We start from the raw sequence: 20382 nt of genomic DNA, 5'->3' as shown, positions 1-20382 counted from the left end.
TACGAAGTACTAACTATGTAACATAAAATACAAGCCAAGAGAAGACCTCAGGCTAACTAGTTTACTATTTCTTACACCTTAGTCATAATAACATAATAATAACGAATGTTTATTTTCCCGGCTTCGTGAATGTTACTTGTGACACCACAAGATGAAGGATGCGTGTTCAAAGAAGGTTGACTCTCTTTCGCCATAGTATTCCTATTGGTAAGTGTCTATGCACCTGTTAAACCCGTCCGCCAATCACACGTCCATGTAAATGTGTCCAAGATGGCGACCTCCATCGTTCTGTATTATACGTTCTCTCCAATTGCAACAAAATAACATTATTGTCACATGTCAAAACGTTGTTGTTGGTCGCAGAAAATACAACACGGTTTAGTATATTGAATCGGAAACGTTAAAATCGTCTCCAATGCTTTGTACATTTGTAGAACTGCGCGCGGTGTTGGTCTGAGGGGATTTCCGAGCATGGCCACCGATAACAGAATTCATTTCTGGAGGAAAAACGCAAAGGTTCCAGGGAGGTAGGTTTCAGTTCTCCCTCTCGTCAATGATAACAATCTCGTGATTATTAATATTATAATTGTGTATTCAGATAAGGAGTTAACTCTGTATTTTAGTGGGCATAACGTCGTTGATTTTGCGTCATTACAGTGCCATTAAAGGTTAATAAAACATATGCTTAACCCTGTTTGATGGATAGTTTATACAGCCTTTGACAATAAAGAAGTGGTGGTCTTATTAGAGCTCATGTGAGGTCACAATCATGCCTTTGTCTTGGCTAACATATGTTGTTACCTAACGTTACATATGCAACCTATGGTTCATACAACATGTCAGGTGGTCTACGTAACGGGGGAATGTTGACATGTAGCATATGCAGCAGACTGAGAACAAAATAATTTCAGAAACGTCCCCAACTAATAGATTGGCATATAGCCGTTCTTGTGGAACCCCTTTACCGGTGGGAAAATCAACACAATGTGTCTATCTAATTATGGCCCATGATGAGGTATCACAATGTATCTCTTCAGAAACGATCATAAGGGGAAGTTGATTACAACACTGTAGCTATTAGAGTTGACAGTCATTTCTGGTCAAGAGTGAGGATCTTGATTTATTCATTTTAAACTCTTGAACCTAGTTTAAATATTTCAGCAGAACGCTTTTTGAAAAATCAAACGTTTTCATGTTGTTCTTGTGAACAATTAGCAAATAACGTTATTATATCCCAATAGGCTACATTTGAGTTGTTATGCACAGTTTTCTGAATTAATATGATCCATTATTTTCGATACATAATGTTGAATGGAAAGTACAACTCATTCTGGTTACAGGTTTATCCTCTGAGTTGGTGCTTTTCTTTAATACTCTCGAGCCATTCTAAGTCACTAATGGAGTCAGTCACATGGGGGATGGGAGAACACAGATGTCAGTCACATTGGAAATGCATGACCAAGGCCCATATTCACAAAGTGCTGATCCAGGATCAGTTTAGCATTTTAGATCACAATGAATACAATTATATGGACAGGGGTGACCTGATACTGAATCAGCATATCTACTCTAAAAATGCTTTGTGAATTACAGGCCTCAAATCAGCCCAGGCAGTTGAATGGCTGTTTTCCTGCCAGGCTGCCCGGGTCTGTTGAGGCTCCAGGGCAAGGGTAGGGTGTGGTGGGTACCAAGGTAATGTGAGGAGTCTCTAAGGAGTGGGTGTTGCCTTTGGTGAGGAAACAACACTGTTCCCAATCCTGATAGAACAAGTTACGTAATAAGCCACTATGAGATACCATCCAGACATGCTAGGGCATTACCATTGTGCCTTTTACACAAATATACAGTCTGTAAATAAATACATTATATAAAAGGTTTCTAGGTAAAGTCAAGATTCTACAAATATCCCCGAAAGACACAGCTGATGAGCCATTTTACTACAACATGAGCTATTATTGTGTCAAAGGCCCAGTGACTTGACTAATTCGGTTATCTACACAACGTAGCCTAGATAACATTTGGCTATTTCCCCCTCGGCGGAGCTTGGTTCACGTCAGAACACAAAGGGAGACAGGCACACAGGCGCCTTTGGACTGTGTTGCAGGTCACAGCTTTTGTAGCATCATCAGATGAGTGCTCAACATGCTAGCATCCGTTGAGCAGGATACTCTCTCCATGGGGTGGCAGTAAGTCTGTCACTTGCACTGGCAAGCTGCTCACAGAATCTCTTAAAGCTACGGTATATACCTACAGTACTACTGTAACAACCATTATTCAAAACCAAAACAGAATTTAGATTCATATTTTAGGAGCGAGCTAAGAAGTCCTCAGTATGCCCATTATGGTTGCTCTGGGGGGTCTATGCTTTTCAACCTGTAAAATTCATAATGAGTTGACTATAATTTTTTGTATTATTATTATAATAAAAAAAAAAAATAAACTTTTATTTAATTTGGTGCTTTTGTCAGTTAAAAACAAATTCTTATTTTACAATGATGGCCTTATGACCAACATTGTCAATGAATCATGAAAAGAGGCCTCAATGGGCCCACGTTCTCCCAGTGAAGTACAGCTAGGCTACTGCTCTTTCCCCTCTACAGTATACAGCCAGTTTATGGAGCACAGCATCCTCCCCTTGACCCCAGAATTCACCGCACGTAAGTCTCTGCATAGCTGATCTGCATGGAACCCACAGGCATTTATACTATATGTCATTCAGCAGATGTTCTTCTATTTAAACCTTTATTTTTTTTATTGATTCAACATAGATTTCCGCATGCTTAGTTTAGATTGTTGATGTTCGTGTCTTGTCTGTATTGCCAAGCCTTTGAATATGTGTGGATGGTAATTGTTTAGTTTGATTGTTCCACGTTATTATATTGATGCTTTTTTGTTTTACACTATTCCTTTTTATACCTTTTTGTTCAGCGGGTTCCTTTTTATATTATATATAGTGAGAATGCAAAACATTATGAACACCTGCTCTTTCCATGACGTAGACTGACCAGGGAATCCAGGTGAAAGATATGATCCCGTATTGATGTCACTTGTTAAATCCACTTAAGTGTAGATGAAGGGGAGGAAACAGGTTAAAAAATATTTTTTTTAAAGCCTTGAGATGGATTGTGTATGTGTGCCATTCAGAGGGTGAAAGGGTAAAACAAAAGATTGAAGTGCCTTGGAACGGGTTATGGTAGTAGGTGCCAGGCGCACCGGTTTGTGTCAAGAACTGGAACAGTTCCCGTGTTTATCAACAATGGTCCACCACCCAAAGGACATCCAGCCAACTTGACACAACTGTGGGAAGCATTGGAGTCAACATGCGCCAGCATCCCTGTGGAACTTTTACAACACCTTGTAGAGTCAACATGGGCCAGCATCCCTGTGGAACGCTTTCAACACCTTGTAGAGTCAACATGGGCCAGCATCCCTGTGGAACACATTCAACACCTTGTGGAGTCAACATGGGCCAGCATCCCTGTGGAACGCTTACAACACCTTGTAGAGTCAACATGGGCCAGCATCCCTGTGGAACGCTTACAACACCTTGTAGAGTCAACATGGGCCAGCATCCCCGTGGAACGCTTACAACACCTTGTAGAGTCAACATGGGCCAGCATCCCTGTGGAACGCTTACAACACCTTGTAGAGTCAACATGGGCCAGCATCCCTGTGGAACGCTTACAACACCTTGTAGAGTCCATGCCCCGACAAATTGAGGCTGTTCTGAGGGCAAAAGGGGGTACAACTCAATATTAGGAAGGTGTTCTTAATGTTTTGTACACTCAGTGAATATATTGTATCATTGTGTGTTTATCATGAGACAGCTGTAGCTGCTCAATGGTTTCTTCTTTATACCAGTGGCACGTAGATTAAACGTTTTCATTTTCTCTCTGCAGGTTTCCTAAAGACACTCCAAAGGCAAATAATCTCAAGTCCAAAAAGGCATCGAGTTTCCACGAGTTTGCCCGCAGCACAAACGATGCCTGGGACATTGACGATGAGGAGGATGAGGACTTCTTAGCTCCCATCCATCCCTCATCTCTCCCGCCCACCCTGCCCTCCACACACCAGGTACCTCCTCTTCCTCCACAACAACCCATTAACACCACCATTGAGCCAGACACAGGGCCAGGGCCTGCAGACCGGCTGGCTCCCCCAACAGCAGAGGTCCGCCTTCAGCATGAGGAGGCCACAGACTGTGGACAGATCAATGGCAGAGTGGTGGTGAAGTCCAGCAGTGAGGCCCAGCTCAACACCAATACAGGTAATGAACAGGACACTGAAGTCAGAGGTGGGTTTTAGGGAACATGTGTTATCCCATTTAAGATATTGCTCATTATCAACTCAATACTGCCTTGATATGGTCAGTAATCTGCTCTTTGTGACTTGTCACTCTGCAGTCCCATGATCCTCCACTCTCTTCCTACACAGTGCATTCCACTCTGCAGAAGCAACAGTCTCTCCCAGTGCGCCCCATCATCCCGTTAGTCGCCAGAATCTCTGACCAAAATTCATCGGGGGCCCCAATCATGACAGTGCGAGACAAGAGTCGATTGGACAAATTCAAATACCTTCTGTCCTGTCCTAACACCGACCTTGGTGAGACTCAACACCCTATACATTGAACAAAAATATAAACACAACATAGAAAGGTTTGTTTCCATGTTTCATAAACTGAAATAAAAGATCCTACAAATGTTCCATACGCACAAAAAGCTTATTTCTGTCAAATGTTTTGCACAAATGTATTTACATCCCTGTTAGTGAGCATTTCTCCTTTGTCACGATAATCCATTCACCTGACAGGTGTGGCATATCAAGAAAACTGATTAAACAGCATGATCATTACACAGGTGCACCTTGTGCTGGGGACAATAAAAGGCCACTCTAAAATGTGCAGTTTTGTCACACAACACAATGCCAATAATGTTTCAAGCTTTGAGGGAGCGTGCAACTGGCATACTGACTGCAGGAATGTCAACCTGTTACCAGATAATTTAATATGAATATCTCTACTATAAACCTCCAACAAACATAATTTTAAAAGATTTGGTAGTATGTTCAGCCCGCCTCACAACCACAGACCACATGTATGGCGTTGTACGGGCGAGCGGTTTGCTGATGTCAATGTTGTGTGGTGGTGGGGTTATGGTATGGGCAGGAATAAGCTACAGACAACGAACACAATTGCATTTTATCGTTGGCAATTTGAATGCAGAGAGACACCAGGACGAGATGCTGAGGTCCATTGTTGTGCCATTCATCCTCCACCATCACCTCGTGTTTCAGCATGATAATGCACGGCCCAATGTCTCAAGAATCTGTAAACAATTCCTAGAAGCTGAAAATGTCCCAGTTCTTCCATGGCCTGCACACTGACCAGACATGTCACCCATTGAGCATGTTTGGGATGCTCTGGATCAACGTGGACGACAGCATGTTCCAGTTCCCACTAATATTCAGCAACTTCACACAGCCATTGAAGAGGAGTGGAACAGCATTCCACAGCCCACAATCAACAGCCGGATCAACTCTATGCAAAGGAGATGAGTCACACTGCATGAGGCAGCTCGTGGTCACACCAGATACTGGCTGGTTTTCTGATCCACACCCCTACCTTTTTTTAAGGTCATTTAAAGTCATGTGAAATTCGTAGATTAGGGCCTAATCAATTTATTTCAATTCACATCTTTCCTTATATGAATTGTAACTCTGTAAAATCTTTGAAATTTGTTGCATCTTGCGTTTATATTTTTGTTCAGTGTAGATTGAGGAAGCTAATAGAAGGCCAATGTTCTATTTACAATGTTTGTATTGTCATTCTATTATTTACAATGTGCAGTATGTATTCTCATTCTATTATTTACAATGTGCAGTATGTATTCTCATTCTATTATTTACAATGTAAAGTATGTATTCTCATTCTATTATTTACAATGTAAAGTATGTATTCTCATTCTATTATTTACAATGTAAAGTATGTATTCTCATTCTATTATTTACAATGTACAGTATGTATTCTCATTCTATTATTTACAATGTACAGTATGTATTCTCATTCTATTATTTACAATGTACAGTATGTATTCTCATTCTATTATTTACAATGTAAAGTATGTATTCTCATTCTATTATTTACAATGTACAGAATGTATTCTCATTCTATTATTTACAATGTACAGTATGTATTCTCATTCTATTATTTACAATGTACAGTATGTATTCTCATTCTATGTCCTGGGCCTTGTGATCCACAGAGGAGCTCCGGAAGCACAGCTGGTCAGGCATTCCACGAGAAGTGAGGCCCATCACATGGAGGCTCCTCTCTGTAAGTACCATGATGACCTTTGACCTACTCTCTGTAAGTACCATGGTGACCTTTGACCTACTCTATGTAAGTACCATGATGACCTTTGACCTAGTCTCTGTAAGTACCACGATGACCTTTGACCTACTCTCTGTAAGTACCATAATGACCGTTGACCTACTCTGTAAGTACCATGATGACCTTTGACCTAGTCTCTGTAAGTACCATTCTGACCTTTTGCTAAGCTGGAGATAACACACAAAGGAGTATGACGATATGTTGGGGTGGGTTTCACATCCTATCTTTTTAAAATATATTTATTTTATTATTACTTGTTCAACAAAATGTCTTTCTCTGAGCAATTGTAGCAGTGTGAAATAATATCACTTCCCAAATAATCACTGCAAGTATGTGACAACTGCACACACATTTGGTATTATTTGCAATATGTTCAAAATTCTCTTATCACACTTCCTGTTCCAGTACTGTTAATATCTTCAAGAGTATTTCCTCTTGATTAATAAATAACATGTTTTCTTCTCGTCATTTCTATCATGGCAGGGTTACCTCCCAGTCAACATGGAGCGCAGAGACCTGGTGCTGAAGAGGAAGAGAGATGAGTACTTTGGTTTCATTGAACAGTATTACCACTCCAGGACAGACGAGACTTACAAAGACACATATAGACAGGTAATAGATGAATCACCAAATTCTAATATATCAATGTTTACAAGTGTTTAAGTAGCATATGCCTACTGTAGTGAGTCAGTGTTTAAGTAGTTTATACCTACTGTAGTGAGTCAGTGTTTAAGTAGATCATACCTACTGTAGTGAGTCAGTGTTTACATAGAACATGGCTACTGTAGTGAGTCTGTGTTTAAGTAGATCATACCTACTGTAGTGAGTCAGTGTTTAAGTATATCATACCTACTGTAGTGAGTTAGTGTTTACATAGAACATGCCTACCTACTGTAGTGAGTCTGTGTTTAAGTAGATCACACCTACTGTAGTGAGTCAGTGTTTAAGTAGTTTATACCTACTGTAGTGAGTCAGTGTTTAAGTAGATCATACCTACTGTAGTGAGTCAGTGTTTATGTAGCATATACCTACTGTAGTGAGTCAGTGTTTAAGTAGCATATGCCTACTGTAGTGAGTCAGTGTTTAAGTAGATCACACCTACTGTAGTGAGTCAGTGTTTAAGTAGTTTATACCTACTGTAGTGAGTCAGTGTTTAAGTAGATCATACCTACTGTAGTGAGTCAGTGTTTATGTAGCATATACCTACTGTAGTGAGTCAGTGTTTAAGTAGCATATGCCTACTGTAGTGAGTCAGTGTTTAAGTAGCATATGCCTACTGTAGTGAGTCAGTGTTTAAGTAGATCATACCTACTGTAGTGAGTCAGTGTTTACATAGAACATGGCTACTGTAGTGAGTCTGTGTTTAAGTAGATCATACCTACTGTAGTGAGTCAGTGTTTACATAGAACATGCCTACCTACTGTAGTGAGTCTGTGTTTAAGTAGATCATACCTACTGTAGTGAGTCAGTGTTTAAGTAGATAATACCTACTGTAGTGAGTCAGTGTTTAAGTAGATCACACCTACTGTAGTGAGTCAGTGCTTAAGTAGTTTATACCTACTGTAGTGAGTCAGTGTTTAAGTAGATCATACCTACTGTAGTGAGTCAGTGTTTAAGTAGATCATACCTACTGTAGTGAGTCAGTGTTTAAGTAGATAATACCTACTGTAGTGAGTCAGTGTTTAAGTAGATCACACCTACTGTAGTGAGTCAGTGCTTAAGTAGTTTATACCTACTGTAGTGAGTCAGTGTTTAAGTAGCATATGCCTACTGTAGTGAGTCAGTGTTTAAGTAGCATATGCCTACTGTAGTGAGTCAGTGTTTAAGTATTTTATACCTACTGTAGTGAGTCAGTGTTTAAGTAGTTTATACCTACTGTAGTGAGTCAGTGTTTAAGTAGTTTATACCTACTGTAGTGAGTCAGTGTTTAAGTAGATCATACCTACTGTAGTGAGTCAGTGTTTAAGTAGCATATGGCTACTGTAGTGAGTCAGTGTTTAAGTAGCATATGCCTACTGTAGTGATTCTGTGTTTAAGTAGTTTATACCTACTGTAGTGAGTCAGTGTTTAAGTAGTTTATACCTACTGTAGTGAGTCAGTGTTTAAGTAGTTTATACCTACTTTAGTGAGTCAGTGCTTAAGTAGTTTATACCTACTGTAGTGAGTCAGTGTTTATGTAGTTTATACCTACTGTAGTGAGTCTGTGTTTAAGTAGTTTATACCTACTGTAGGGAGTCAGTGTTTAAGTAGCATATGCCTACTGTAGTGAGTCAGTGTTTAAGTAGATCACACCTACTGTAGTGAGTCAGTGTTTAAGTAGATCACACCTACTGTAGTGAGTCAGTGTTTAAGTAGATCTCACCTACTGTAGTGAGTCCGTGTTTAAGTAGATCATACCTACTGTAGTGAGTCAGTGTTTAAGTAGATCACACCTACTGTAGTGAGTCAGTGTTTAAGTAGATCATACCTACTGTAGTGAGTCAGTGTTTAAATAGATCTCACCTACTGTAGTGAGTCTGTGTTTAAGTAGTTTATACCTACTGTAGGGAGTCAGTGTTTAAGTAGCATATGCCTACTGTAGTGAGTCAGTGTTTAAGTAGATCTCACCTACTGTAGTGAGTCAGTGTTTAAGTAGCATATGCCTACTGTAGTGAGTCCGTGTTTAAGTAGATCATACCTACTGTAGTGAGTCAGTGTTTAAGTATATCATACCTACTGTAGTGAGTCAGTGTTTACATAGAACATGCCTACTGTAGTGAGTCTGTGTTTAAGTAGATCATATCTACTGTAGTGAGTCAGTGTTTAAGTAGATCATACCTACTGTAGTGAGTCAGTGTTTAAGTAGATCATACCTACTGTAGTGAGTCAGTGTTTAAGTAGATCATACCTACTGTAGTGAGTCAGTGTTTAAGTAGATCACACCTTCTGTAGTGAGTCAGTGTTTAAGTAGATCACACCTACTGTAGTGAGTCAGTGTTTAAGTAGATCATACCTACTGTAGTGAGTCAGTGTTTAAGTAGATCATATCTACTGTAGTGAGTCAGTGTTTAAGTAGAATATGCTTTGTTTCCACAGATCCACATTGATATTCCGAGGACAAACCCACTAATTCCACTTTTCCAGCAGCCTGCGGTGCAAGAGGTGAGTTTCTCTCTCTCAGCTCTTCATACTATTTGCCTGGCTTGGATAGGCAACAATTCATTTTTTAATACACTCTTAGAAAAAATGGTTCCAAAAAGGGTTCTTCAGCTGTCCCCATAGGAAAACCCTTTTGGTTCCAGGTAGAACCCTTTTTGGTTTCAGGTAGTTTAGTTTAGTTTATTAATTCAACCATTTAAAAAAAAACAAGCACACATACAACTCAAAAGCCATATATGCACATGAATAAAATCATAGAGGATAACACACAATACAGTCTGGGACTTATTTCCATTGTGGTCCTCTTGAGACAAGATGGCTAGACAAGATCCAACACAGTATGGCAGTGAAATAATGAAACAAAAACATAGAAGAAGAACATCTATCTCATCAAAAACAGAAGAAGAACATCTATCTCATCATTCCAGTTACATCATAGGGGTTATTCATATGATGACACAGAAGACATCAAACATGTTTTTACTTTATTTTTAGAACTGCCCAGAGAGGATGTTGTTTTTATAGGCAGAGGCAAGTCATTCCATTCTGAGGCTCCAGTATACTAGACAGTACCTTTCCCAGCATTACTCCTGAACCTGTATAAGCGCACATCAGCAACACCTGATCTGGTGCTGTGATTGTGTGCATACCTAACACGAGGAAAATAATCACTTAGATATCTGGGCGCAGGACCATAAATACTCCTGTACACCAAACCTAGTCTAATCTAGGACACCATAGCCTCAACAGGCAGCCAGTTTAGTTCCTGAAAGCAGCTCCTGCCTCAGCTCCTGAGTACGTGGACTCACCTTCAATACCACCCTGATCAGCTTATTCTGGGCTATCTAGAGCTTCCCCTACATAAGTTTAGATAAGCCCCCAAACCAGGAAGTACTAGCATAGTCAAAATGGCATTGAATGAGGGCAGTAGCTAGCACTTTCATGGAGTCCTTATCTAGCAGCTTGGACTTTCTAGCCAAAAACTCCTGGCATTAACCTTCCCTAGCACCTTATTGGCCATGCTCACAACTCCCAAGCTTCCATCAAGGATATATCCATCAAGGATACATCCCACTCTCATTTCAGACGACCTACACAATTTACACAATAATTGCTTCAGTTTTCCCTAAGTGCAGAGATAGCTTATTATCTCCAAGCCATTTGCTTATGTTAGTAAGCTCTGTGCTAAGTATGCTCTCCAACATTGTTTTACTTTTGTGAGACACCAGAATTGTGGAGTCATTTGCATAAAGAAAAAGACGGCATGAACAAACATCTTTCATATCATTAATGTACAACAAAAACTGCAGAGGCCCAAGCACGCTCCCCTGCGGAACGCCACAACTCATTGGTTTTGCCTGAGACAGTGAACCATTAACCCTCTACTACTTGCTCCCTTCCTGATAAATAGGACTTTACCCAGCCTAGAGGGATACTGCTTAACCCCAGTACCTCCAGTTTGGAGATTAGGAGACAGTGGTGAACTGTATCAAAGGCCTTCTGTAGCTTAACCCCAGCGCCTCCAGTTTGGAGATTAGGAGACAGTGGTTGACTGTATCAAAGGCCTTCTGTAGCTTAACCCCAGCGCCTCCAGTTTGGAGATTAGGAGACAGTGGTTAACTGTATCAAAGGCCTTCTGTATCTTAACCCCAGCGCCTCCAGTTTGGAGATTAGGAGACAGTGGTGAACTGTATCAAAGGCCTTCTGTATCTTAACCCCAGCGCCTCCAGTTTGGAGATTAGGAGACAGTGGTTGACTGTATCAAAGGCCTTCTGTAGGTCAAGCAGTACCATTCCACACAGAAGTCAGTCAAGTAAAGTAGACATGAATCAGTGGAGTATGTTTTTCTAAAAACCCGACTGAAAATCATATATTAGGCCTGTGGCTTTGGAGCATGTAAGCTCTGCCAGCATACTGACTAGTTTGGATGTTGCTTCCTTTGCAAAAGAAAAAGAGTTTGGCTGAACCCTCAACTCTACATAATACTTCTTGACTTGGTTGCTTCCATACAAACCAGAACTGGTGGGCAGGTTGCTCACCAGCTTGCTGGCAACAGAAGTAAAAAAAGAGTTGAATTCATTGGCAACCTCTGCTTTTTCATATACCATCTCCTCCTTGATGTTCAGTCCAATACTGTTTAGTTTGTTTTTGGTAGTACTACTACAGCCTAATTCCTTAAATGATTTCCCAAGATTTTTAGGGTCATTTTTGTTCTCAATTATTTTATCAGCAAAGTAACCCCTCTTAGCTTCATCCATCCTGCTCTGTGCTTCATTTCTGTGACGTTTATATAGGACAAAATCATGCTGCTCTTGAGAGTTCTTACATTTTTTAAAGGCCTTATTCCTTGCATGGATAGATTCTAGAATCAAATGATTAAACCAAGGGCTAGATTGGGCGGCCTATAACACAACCCCAACAAAATCGGTTTGGTTTTGGGAAGGCAGATATCCAGCCAGACAGATCAGCGCTTAAATCCGATCTGACATTAAAAGCAATATCGGATCTTACAAACGCACATATCCCACCACCATTCCGATTCCGATCCTTCCTGACAACAGAGTAATTACCCATCTCAATTTCTAAGTCACAAACAGATGAATCCAACCATGTCTCAGTAAAACATAAGACACCCACATCTGATTTGCAAACCAACAGGCGTATCTCATCGATCTTCGGTAGTAGACTTCTGACGTTTAAGTGCACAAAATGTAAGCCTTTCTTCCCAAAGGCCTCATTGAATTCCCGATCCACTTGTAACTCGCCTCCCACTGCTCTGCCATCTTCCCACTGCACTACCTCCCGTGGCGCCTCTGTTGCCATGGAGCACCCCTCCCCAGGTGCTACTCCATCGTCCTCACCACCGTGTCCCCGTCACTCGCCTCTGGTGTTCTCCACTCCGCTGTGGACCCCCCCCCTCCTGCGATGCACTCTCCACCCTCAGTAAGTCCTCTGGTCCCACTCCACCTTCAATGCTCATGCACCCCGTGGGTACAGCACACCGACAGCAACGGTAAGCTTCATTGACCACATGTCCAAAGCTAGAATTCGCTGCATTTTAGAAGAATCCACTGCGCGCGTTCCAAACATACCAAAGCTTTGCTGTTACTCTTCATCCAACATTCACAAGAGGAGCCTGGGTGCAGTTTGATGGGGTTCGTGATAAAGTGAGGTACAGGGCATTGATGGATATCACCCGAAATAGGTAGAACTATTTTGGGTTCCATGTAGAACCCGCTGTGGAATGGGTTCCACACGGAACCCCTTTCTTCAAAGGGTTCTCTTATGGGGACAGCTGAAGAACCCTTTTTAGGTTCTAGATAACACCTTTATTTCTAAGAGTGTATATGTGTAATATCTCGTTGGATTGTATCCATGCCTGTCTGTGCCTTGTGTTCATCAGGTGTTTGAGAGGATCCTCTTCATCTGGGCTATCCGCCATCCAGCCAGCGGCTACGTCCAGGGAATCAATGACTTGGTCACTCCATTCTTTGTGGTATTCCTTTCCGAATTTGTTGGTAGGTTGGCTGATGTGAACCAGACGAGGCTTTTCCATGTGAAATGAAAATGGCCACTGAATCCTCTGACAGGGTGTCCAATAATATTGTCTTATATTACATTTCCGAAGGATTAATATACAGCTCACTGCCAAAATAAAGGAAACACTTGAGTAAATGAGAGATACAAAATATATTGAAAGTAGGTGCTTCCACACAGGTGTGATTCCTGAGTTAATTAAGTATTTAGGGCCATGTATAAAATGCCCAGATGCCCTTTATTTTGGCTACCATGGCTAGAAGAAGAGATATCAGTGAGTTTGAAAGAGAGGCCTCAGAGTGTTTAAAGGGTTTGTATATCTCTCAAATCTGTCGTTCTGCCCTGAACAAGGCAGTAAACCCACTGTTCCTAGGCCGTCATTGAAAATAAGAATTTGTTCTTAACTGACTTGCCTAGTTAAATAAAGGTAAAAATAAAATTTTAAAAAGTCACCAGATCTCAACCCAATTGAACACTTATGGGAGATTCTGGAGCGGTGCCTGAGACAGTGTTTTCCACCACCATCAACAAAACTCCAAATGATGGAATTTCTCACAGAGAATGGTGTTGTATCGCTCCAATAGAGTTCCAGACACTTGTAGAATCTATGCCATGGTGCATTGAAGCTGTTCTGGTGGCTCGTGGTGGCCCAACAGCCCTATTAAAACACTTTGTTGGTGTTTCCTTTATTTTGGCAGTTACATGCATTCATTTTTATTTTATTTTTTCCCTGCGTAGTTATTTTTCAGCATTGCAAACCAGCACCTCTGCTTTCATGAGTGTGTTGGATGTAGGGGTGGATGACTGTGATATTTAGGGTTTGTTTCTACAGAGGAGGATGTGGAGAATTTTGACGTAGCGTCCTTGCCTCTTGACACCCAGAGGAACATTGAGGCAGACAGCTTCTGGTGCATGACCAAGCTGCTGGACGGAGTACAGGTTGGTATCTAGAATGTTATTCAGTTATTTTCTCCATCTGTGCCAATGGTATTTATTCCGAACCTCTGTCTCCAGCAGCCCCCCCCACCCCACAATCACAAATAAAATCCCCTTGTGATGTGTTGTTGGTATTATTGTTGCTGTATCCGTACAGGACAACTACACGTTTGCTCAGCCAGGGATACAGAACAAAGTTAAAGCTTTGGAAGAATTGGTCAGCAGAATCGATGGTGAGATATGGTCTCCTCGTGTTGTTTACAGTATCTGAGGCCAGTGTGTATTATTTCAGATGACCTCAGGGTCAGTTTTCATCTCTCTGTGGGGCTGTGTCCTTTTTCTCTCACAGAGGACATACACAACTACTTTAAGAGGTATGAGGTGGAGTACCTGCAGTTCGCTTTCCGCTGGATGAACAACTTGCTGATGAGAGAGCTGCCTCTACGCTGCACCATACGCCTCTGGGACACCTATCAGGTGACACACACACACACACACACACGCATATATATAGATATTTGCATTCAACGTTTGCATGTAGATCTGAATGTTTGTGGGATTTACATAGATGATGTGTACGTGTTCATCACATGCTGACCTGTCGTTTATCCCTGTAGGCTGAACAAGAGGGCTTCTCCCACTTCCACCTCTACGTCTGTGCTGCTTTCCTGATCGAGTGGCGCAAAGAGATCCTCTCCATGGTCGATTTTCAGGTACCGTTAATTCTGTCGACTGTTGAACTGTTTGTACAGTACTCGAGCAGGTTCTGTTGATCAAGTTATTATAAAACATATGACCTTTTTTTCTATGGCCTGACAGACCCTCCAGTGAAAAGTTCTCATAAAAAAAATGATCTGCATATTTCAGTGTTCATGACACTTTGCAGATGGTGACTGTGACTGAGTCCCATCAGGGATTATCAGATGGTGACTGTGACTGAGTCCCATCAGGGATTATCAGATGGTGACTGTGACTGAGTCCCATCAGGGATTATCAGATGGTGACTGTGACTGAGGCCCATCAGGGATTATCAGATGGTGACTGTGACTGAGTCCCATCAGGGATTATCAGATGGTGACTGTGACTGAGTCCCATCAGGGATTATCAGATGGTGACTGTGACTGAGAGTCATCAGGGATTATCAGATGGAGACTGTGACTGAGTCCCATCAGGGATTATCAGATGGTGACTGTGACTGAGTCCCATCAGGGATTATCAGATGGTGACTGTGACTGAGTCCCATCAGGGATTATCAGATGGTGACTGTGACTGAGTCCCATCAGGGATTATCAGATGGTGACTGTGACTCTGAGTCCCATCAGGGATTATCAGATGGTGACTGTGACTCTGAGTCCCATCAGGGATTATCAGATGGTGACTGTGACTGAGTCCCATCAGGGATTATCAGATGGTGACTGTGAATGAGTCCCATCAGGGATTATCAGATGGAGACTGTGACTGAGTCCCATCAGGGATTATCAGATGGTGACTGTGACTGAGTCCCATCAGGGATTATCAGATGGTGACTGTGACTGAGTCCCATCAGGGATTATCAGATGGTGACTGTGACTGAGTCCCATCAGGGATTATCAGATGGTGACTGTGACTCTGAGTCCCATCAGGGATTATCAGATGGTGACTGTGACTCTGAGTCCCATCAGGGATTATCAGATGGTGACTGTGACTGAGTCCCATCAGGGATTATCAGATGGAGACTGTGACTGAGTCCCATCAGGGATTATCAGATGGAGACTGTGACTGAGTCCCATCAGGGATTATTCACACACATCCCATCCAGTTCCAAAAATGCTGCTTATGTCATAAAATGTGTCTCTGCCTTTCCAGGGTCTTCTCATGTTACTCCAGAACCTTCCTACAATCCACTGGGGGAACGAGGAAGTGGGTCTTCTCCTGGCTGAAGCATACAGACTCAAGTATATGTTCGCTGACGCGCCCAATCACTACAAGAGATAGGCCTTCATGCCACTGTTTCTTAAACTCTTTTTTTAACCATGGCACACCTTGATAGGATAAAACATTGTGCTGCACACCTGCAATTTCCCTATTCATGTAGTGGTAATGGCATGCATCTTACATGATCCATACTGCAAATCATCTATTTTCTGTGACAAATGTTTTTTTATAGGTAAAATGGAGTTAATTTGATCGTTCCTTAATCTGAATGTGTGTCTACCCCTTAAAGAGTGTCCTGTGAATCCGAGTTAGAATTGTTTATTTATAGGTCCGGTAATATATATATATATATATATATATATATATATATATATAGTCTGTTACAAATATATATATATATATTTTTTTTTACGGTTTGGGCTACATATGAACAGTTGTCTGCATTGTTAATGGTGCAACCACGGACACAAAGCCACGCTCCGTTTGTTTCTACGGCAACGGCTGTGGTACAGCTAAACCTAATCAGACTTGGTTATGCTAATTGTTCTCACAGGCGAAGTAAAGGGATATAAATGTCTTTTCTCGTGATGCGCGCCCCTCAAATGATACAAAATGTAACAACAGCCTGAGCGCACTGGACTTGAAACAGCCACGCAGATGGAACCATGTGCCATTCAATGTATTATCTGAACGGCGCTCCCAAGTCCAAATTCCACAGTTTACATTCGTTAGTGTTTCCCCCCCCCCAAAAAATAATAATAATTAAGATTAGGAAAAGTTTCACTGCACAGCTGAAAGTTCCTCAAGGCACAACAGTGTGCTGCGTCACACAGGTTGAAAACCACTGCTATATGCACTGGTGAACAGATTGTAAAACAAGAGTTTGATATGTAGGTTTTTAATCCTCTGACCTGACTGACGGACATACTGTAAAATACCTTGCACACGCGTATAGATTATTCACTCAAAAACCCTGGCCTGAACTACCATTTGTACAATATTTTTTTACTGTCTTTCTCTGTTAATAATTCTTTTTTTATTTTACCTTTATTTTACAAGGCAAGTCAGTTAAGAACAAATTCTTATTTTCAATGATGGTCTAGGAACAGTGGGTTAACTGCCTGTTCAGGGGCAGAACGACAGATTTTGTACCTTGTCAGCTCGGGGAGTTGAACTTGTAACCTTTCGGTTACTAGTACCAACTAGTACCAATGCTCTAACCACTAGGCTACACTGCCGCCCCATTGCATTGGCAAGTTTCATTCCACTGACTCTGCAGTGTATTATCTTAGAGCCAGTGGCTTGAACGTCTCAGTAGTAGACTGTGACAATTCACGCCGTAGGCATCGAGTAGGGTCCTGGCATACAGCTGTGAGTTCTGCTGTTGAAACTCTATTGTGTACTGTGTAAATGACTGGTATTTTAGTCTGGAAGGGATAAGTACTTGGCTAATCGGTTAGTGGCTAGTTCAAATTCATTTATACTGGCATTAAATCAGTATTGTTTGTCTCAAAAGTTTTAACCGAACTCTGAATGGATGATGATGACAGTTTGATCATCCTTTAAGTTTCAGAGAGAATATACTTGAGTTATTTTGTTTATCGTTTGTTTATAACAAGAGTTCTGTGGTAAAGCTTGCCCACATATATTTGACCACTTTGTCCCCACTTGTTCCCTTCGTGGATATATTGAGTCCAGCAAAAGGCCAGTCTGAATATCTAGTGAAGAAATGGTACACCGTGATACGAGAGGAGTCACAGCTGCTACCTATAGCCGCTCTGTAGACCAGGAAAAGGTACTTTATTTCAGGGCTTATCTATAGGGGTGCCATATTGAATCCCAAGGCCTCAATGTGAATCGGATGAGAATAGCGACCTTTAATTGTTGATGTATTGTTGTAAAGTTTGGACTAGATATAAAGTATTAGTTGAACTAGATATAGCTGGATTTTATCATCTGATTATTTGCTATTTTGTTTAGTAATCATCAGACTTCAATTTTCTTTCTAGATTATATGAAACTGTGGCACGTATGAAGGTTGATCAATTGGATCAAAAATGAATTTGTCATTTGCAACTGAATGAGGCTTGTCTACCCTTCAAATAGTGTAAACCTGAAGGGGATCTGACACTTTACCAAATGTATATTGTGTATGTTTGTGGTGTTCATAACAATGCGATGCAAATGTTGCTTTGTCTATTTCCTCTTCCTGAAGAAATATACAAACCAGTGCAATCTAAATCAACAATCTGCAACACAATATAACAACCATCCAGGAAGCTCTTCAGATAGGAGAGAAAATGACTGTTGTACTTCCCTGTTTGTTGTTTGCAACAGCATCTACTCTTATTTGGTATGGTTAACTTAAACCGTTGTCTGTAAACTTTATAGAAGTGCAAATTGTGTATATTAAGAATTCAAATGTTCAGATTTGTTATATAGTAATTGACTGTGTTTTGCCTTGACTCTGAGGGTTGCTAATGCTGATGGGGATTTTCAGAGGAAACTTTTAGTAACCCTCCCTACACAGTTACTTGATCTATTGAAAACGGTGTCCTGTGATATCAACACAGCTGTATTTCAAGCCTTTGTTATAAGAATGTGTAATGCTCTCTTTCATTTACTGTCTAACATGGAAAACTGAAATGTTGTCATTTGACCTTTTGTTTTGTGTCAGTTGATATTGGGGTTATGTAGTAGCCTACCAGTTGATATTGGGGTTATGTCGTAGCCTACCAGTTGATATTGGGGTTATGTAGTAGCCTACCAGTTGATATTGGGGTTATGTAGTAGCCTACCAGTTGATATTGGGGTTATGTAGTAGCCTACCAGTTGATATTGGGGTTATGTAGTAGCCTACCAGTTGATATTGGGGTTATGTAGTAGCCTACCAGTTGATATTGGGGTTATGTCGTAGCCTACCAGTTGATATTGGGGTTATGTAGTAGCCTACCTGTTGATATTGGGGTTATGTAGTAGCCTACCAGTTGATATTGGGGTTATGTAGTAGCCTACCTGTTGATATTGGGGTTATGTCATAGCCTACCAGTTGATATTGGGGTTATGTAGTAGCCTACCAGTTGATATTGGGGTTATGTAGTAGCCTACCTGTTGATATTGGGGTTATGTCGTAGCCTACCAGTTGATATTGGGGTTATGTAGTAGCCTACCAGTTGATATTGGGGTTATGTAGTAGCCTACCAGTTGATATTGGGGTTATGTAGTAGCCTACCTGTTGATATTGGGGTTATGTAGTAGCCTACCTGTTGATATTGGGGTTATGTCGTAGCCTACCAGTTGATATTGGGGTTATGTAGTAGCCTACCAGTTGATATTGGGGTTATGTCGTAGCCTACCAGTTGATATTGGGGTTATGTCGTAGCCTACCAGTTGATATTGGGGTTATGTCGTAGCCTACCAGTTGATATTGGGGTTATGTAGTAGCCTACCAGTTGATATTGGGGTTATGTAGTAGCCTACCAGTTGATATTGGGGTTATGTCGTAGCCTACCAGTTGATATTGGGGTTATGTCGTAGCCTACCAGTTGATATTGGGGTTATGTAGTAGCCTACCAGTTGATATTGGGGTTATGTCGTAGCCTACCAGTTGATATTGGGGTTATGTCGTAGCCTACCAGTTGATATTGGGGTTATGTCGTAGCCTACCAGTTGATATTGGGGTTATGTCGTAGCCTACCAGTTGATATTGGGGTTATGTCGTAGCCTACCAGTTGATATTGGGGTTATGTCGTAGCCTACCAGTTGATATTGGGGTTATGTCGTAGTAGCCTACCAGTTGATATTGGGGTTATGTCGTAGCCTACCAGTTGATATTGGGGTTATGTCGTAGCCTACCAGTTGATATTGGGGTTATGTCGTAGCCTACCAGTTGATATTGGGGTTATGTCGTAGCCTACCAGTTGATATTGGGGTTATGTCGTAGCCTACCAGTTGATATTGGGGTTATGTAGTAGCCTACCAGTTGATATTGGGGTTATGTCGTAGCCTACCAGTTGATATTGGGGTTATGTAGTAGCCTACCAGTTGATATTGGGGTTATGTCGTAGCCTACCAGTTGATATTGGGGTTATGTCGTAGCCTACCAGTTGATATTGGGGTTATGTCGTAGCCTACCAGTTGATATTGGGGTTATGTCGTAGCCTACCAGTTGATATTGGGGTTATGTCGTAGCCTACCAGTTGATATTGGGGTTATGTAATAAATAATATAATAATAATATATCCCATTTAGCAGACGCTTTTGTCCACCAGTTGATATTGGGGTTATGGGGCCACCTTTTACCAGTTGATATTGGGGTTATGTCGTAGCCTACCAGTTGATATTGGGGTTATGTCGTAGCCTACCAGTTGATATTGGGGTTATGTCGTAGCCTACCAGTTGATATTGGGGTTATGTAGTAGCCTACCTGTTGATATTGGGGTTATGTAGTAGCCTACCAGTTGATATTG

The 20382-nt window shown here is 41.3% G+C and overlaps 1 protein-coding gene across 2 annotated transcripts; it reads left to right on the top strand.

Annotated features, from left to right (window-relative positions):
- The first annotated feature begins 260 nt into the window (after positions 1-260).
- Positions 261-18663, top strand: LOC135503916 (TBC1 domain family member 22B-like). Of its 2 annotated transcripts, XM_064922103.1 has the most exons (13): positions 261-527; positions 2601-2657; positions 3900-4267; positions 4435-4602; positions 6261-6331; positions 6872-7000; positions 9464-9529; positions 12930-13044; positions 13896-14002; positions 14157-14232; positions 14349-14476; positions 14617-14712; positions 15845-18663. In XM_064922103.1, the coding sequence occupies exons 1-13, from the start codon at positions 472-474 to the stop codon at positions 15971-15973; spliced, it is 1566 nt and encodes a 521-aa protein (XP_064778175.1). In that variant the 5' UTR covers positions 261-471; the 3' UTR covers positions 15974-18663. The 2 variants fall into 2 exon arrangements, with proteins under 2 accessions (XP_064778175.1, XP_064778176.1); XM_064922104.1 differs by lacking the exon at positions 2601-2657.
- Positions 18664-20382: the final 1719 nt, after the last annotated feature.

This window comes from Oncorhynchus masou, chromosome 18 (assembly GCF_036934945.1).
Source record: "Oncorhynchus masou masou isolate Uvic2021 chromosome 18, UVic_Omas_1.1, whole genome shotgun sequence".
Lineage (NCBI taxonomy): Eukaryota > Metazoa > Chordata > Actinopteri > Salmoniformes > Salmonidae > Oncorhynchus > Oncorhynchus masou.
The sequence above is the reverse complement of the archived record's forward strand: the minus strand, read 5'-3'. Positions and strand labels throughout refer to the sequence as shown.

Excerpts from the sequence above, each read along its gene's own strand:
- LOC135503916 (XM_064922103.1), top strand. The coding sequence starts at position 472 with ATGGCCACCGATAACAGAATTCATTTCTGGAGGAAAAACGCAAAGGTT. Across the intron at positions 13,045-13,895 it reads ATTCCTTTCCGAATTTGTTG|AGGAGGATGTGGAGAATTTT; the intron begins GTAGGTTGGCTG and ends TTGTTTCTACAG. Across the intron at positions 14,477-14,616 it reads GCCTCTGGGACACCTATCAG|GCTGAACAAGAGGGCTTCTC; the intron begins GTGACACACACA and ends TTATCCCTGTAG.